This window comes from Trachypithecus francoisi, unplaced genomic scaffold (assembly GCF_009764315.1).
Source record: "Trachypithecus francoisi isolate TF-2019V2 unplaced genomic scaffold, Tfra_2.0 Lachesis_group3, whole genome shotgun sequence".
NCBI lineage: Eukaryota > Metazoa > Chordata > Mammalia > Primates > Cercopithecidae > Trachypithecus > Trachypithecus francoisi.
The window spans coordinates 84,587,583-84,590,808 of NW_022681468.1; the positions used below are offsets into that span (position 1 = coordinate 84,587,583).

General features: G+C 41.6%; 1 protein-coding gene across 1 annotated transcript; it reads left to right on the forward strand.

The window, feature by feature from the left end:
* The first annotated feature begins 1,986 nt into the window (after window positions 1-1,986).
* LOC117070019 (ADP-ribosylation factor-like protein 6-interacting protein 1) lies at window positions 1,987-2,445 on the forward strand. Its single transcript, XM_033188630.1, has one exon. The coding sequence runs from the start codon at window positions 1,987-1,989 to the stop codon at window positions 2,443-2,445; it is 459 nt and encodes a 152-aa protein (XP_033044521.1).
* Window positions 2,446-3,226: the final 781 nt, after the last annotated feature.

Sequence of the window (3,226 nt, forward strand, 5' to 3'; positions counted from 1 at the left end):
CAGTGGTGAGCTAAGCCTCCACTCCTGCCATACCAACCAGGAAGGAGGTAAGTCTAGTTGGCCCTCTGCTTTTCCTGCTTCCAGCTGGCCTGGCAGAAAGCTGATCATCTCCATTCAGAGGCAATAAGGCAATGTGATTTAAGGGTCCCCTTTTTGCTGGGGTGGTGCCAGTGGCACCCAGCTGGAAACTGAACATATACATCCACCAAACTTTGCACAACACCTCAACAGAACTACCTGCTAAAAAGAAGATTAAATAGGATCCAGAGCTTCCTAATAAAAAACCCATAATGTCCAGGCTGCAATGAAAAATTACTTTTCATTCCAAGAATTAGGAAATCAGAACATGAATGAGAAAAGACAATCAACTGATATCAACACCAAGATTAATCAGATGCTCAAATTATTGGAAAAGGACTTTAAAATAGCTCTCACAAAAATGCTTCAGTGAGGCCAGGTGTGGTGGCTCATGCCTATAATACCATCACTTTGTTAGGCTTAAGTAGGAGGATCACTTGAGCCCAGGAGTTTGAGACCAGCCTGGGCAACATAGTGAGATCTCACCTCTGCAAAAAGTTAAAAATTAGCTGGGCATGATGGTGAGTGCCTGTAGTTCCAACTACTCGGGAGGCTGAGGCAGGAAGATTTCTTAAGCCCAGGAATTTCAGGCAGCAGTTGAGTCCAGAGAACTGAAAAATACAATAACTGAAATTTAAAAGTTCTCTGGATAGATTCAATACAAAGGGGAGATGCCAGAGAACAGAATCTATAAACTTTAAACAGATCAATAGAATTTACCCAGTTTGAAAAACAGGGAGAAGGTAGACTGAAAGAAAAATGAGTAGAGTTTCAGAGACCTATGAGATAATAACAAGAGATCTAAGTTCATATCACTGGAGCTTTAGAATAAGAGGAAAGTGGTGAAACTGAAAAAGAAATAATGCCTGAAAACTCCCCAAATTTGGCAAAACTATAGTGGCAGAGGTAATTGACTATAATCATGAGGATATAGAGTTGCTACTACGTAATGGGGATAGAGAGAAGTACAGGTAGAACTCAGAGATTTATTGGAACATGTCTTGGTGTTTCCATGCTTGGTGATAGCAGTAAAGAGGTAATTGCATCAACCAAGGTCGGAAAAGGGTACAGTAACCAGGGGCTTGGGCCTTTCAGGGATGAAGGTCTGAGTCACCAAACAGCAAGAAACTGGGAGCAGCAGGAATGCTGAATGAGGGAGCCTAGAATGACTGACAGAAGAGGGAGATAATAGATAACAGTGATGGTCTTGGAACCAACTGCAGCAGCGACTCTACTTATCTGACTAATTCTGTTTGAGGTTTTTTTGTTTTGTTTTGTTTTTTAAAGAAACTGTAATCAGCCACCACCTTGAGGAATCAATGACAGTACAAAGCAAAGATAATGTCAGGTAAGAGTGTATCAAAGCAGTGGAAAAGTTGACTGATTACCCTCCTCTGCATAACCCATTAACATTTTTCATGTGTTAGCATACTGGCCCAACTCCCCAGCTCTGTGCCTGAGGGGATCTTTCTGGCAACTGGAGCTTTCTTTGTCCCCATACATAGTAAACCCTGAATACTAGAAAATTAATATCCCTGGTAATTAATAAAATTAATATCCTTCAACCAATGGCTGACAGGAGTTGGTAAATGGAAGCCAGTCAACAAGATGACCTCAATGATCTCCATCATCTCTGGTATTCATGCCACTGTGCAATCCCCTTCTACACTGTATAAAGGTGCATCTGGGTAACCAACAGAATACAGCAGAAGTGGCCAGAATCGCCCTGTGGATCTCAGGAGGAAGGTTGAGTCGGAGGGTGGTTTGTGCTTGCTGAGACAGGACCTCAGGGATGATGGCAGAAGGAGGTAATCACAGCATCAATTTGCTGGCTGCAGAGACTGCAAGTTTAGAACAATAGCTGCAAGAATGGGGAAAAGTGATGTTGATGGTGGATAAAGTCTTATTATGGGAAAGAGCTTGGTTTTCACCTGCCACCATGGACTTGGTTTCTTTGGTGTTTCAATTATCTACTATCTAGATCCATCTGTTCTGTCTGCTGTTTCCTCTTTTGTTATGTTTTGGTGCTTGGCTGACTACCTTGTTTCCATTCTAGCACCTAACATTTTTGGCTCTAATAAATGCACCAGCGATCAACAGCAAAGATTCCATGACATTTGCAGCAGTCTCCTAAAAACACGATGCAGAGCTATGGACTGGTGGAAACAAATCTTCACACTGAAGGAAGAAAAGCCTGAAATGTGTTTCATGGCCATGATCATTTATCTTGCTGCAGTTGTTTGGATGGGACAGCAAGTCCACAACCTGCTTCTCATCTACCTGATAGTGACTTTCTTACTGTTGCTTCCTCAACTAAACCAACATGGAATCATTTCAAACCACACTGGAAAGGCCAAAGGGAGATAAACAAGCTTCTCAAACAAAAAGAAAAGAAAAATGAATAATTCATGGCTTTATTCAATGTGATTAATGGCATATACATTGTCCCTAGGAACAGTTTCTACTATACTATCTAGATACTAAAATGTTGAAGAAGTAGCTCTTTGTTCTCCTTCATTCTGCCCTTAATTATTCAATAGTCTAAATCCAGTGGGATAAAAGAAAAAAAAGAAAGAAAGAAAGAAATTCACACTTACCAAGTAAGTGTTTGCGAGTCAAATATAGTTAAAAGCATTCTCATTCTCATTGGATAACTCATTAGAGAGTATGACTTGTTTTGATTTTTCTCACCCAGGGTTAATGGAATTCTTACATTTAGACAACTTTCTTTAAAATAATATAGTGGTGAACTTTACCCTTCAGTACAGTTAAAGTGACTTTGGATAATTGTTTAAGTTGATCCTTTTTTTAGTTTGATACCAGGTAGTGGTCTGTGGCTACAGGAATCTTATTCTACTGTCTGCTTCCACTGCATACTTAAAAACTGTCTGATTTCATGAATACAGAGACCAAATTTACCACTTCTGATGAAGAGACCAATTAAGATTCATCCTCGGCCGGGCACGGTGGCTCACGCCTGTAATCCCAGCACTTTGGGAGGCCGAGGCGGGCAGATCACAGGTCAGGAGATCGAGACCATCCTGGCTAACACGGTGAAACCCCGTCTCTACTAAAAAGATCGCGGTGGCGAGAACCCAGGAGGCGGAGCTTGAGTGAGCTGAGATCGCGCCACTGCACTCCAGCCCGG

Excerpts from the sequence above, each read along its gene's own strand:
- LOC117070019 (XM_033188630.1), top strand. The coding sequence starts at position 1,987 with ATGGGAAAGAGCTTGGTTTTCACCTGCCACCATGGACTTGGTTTCTTT.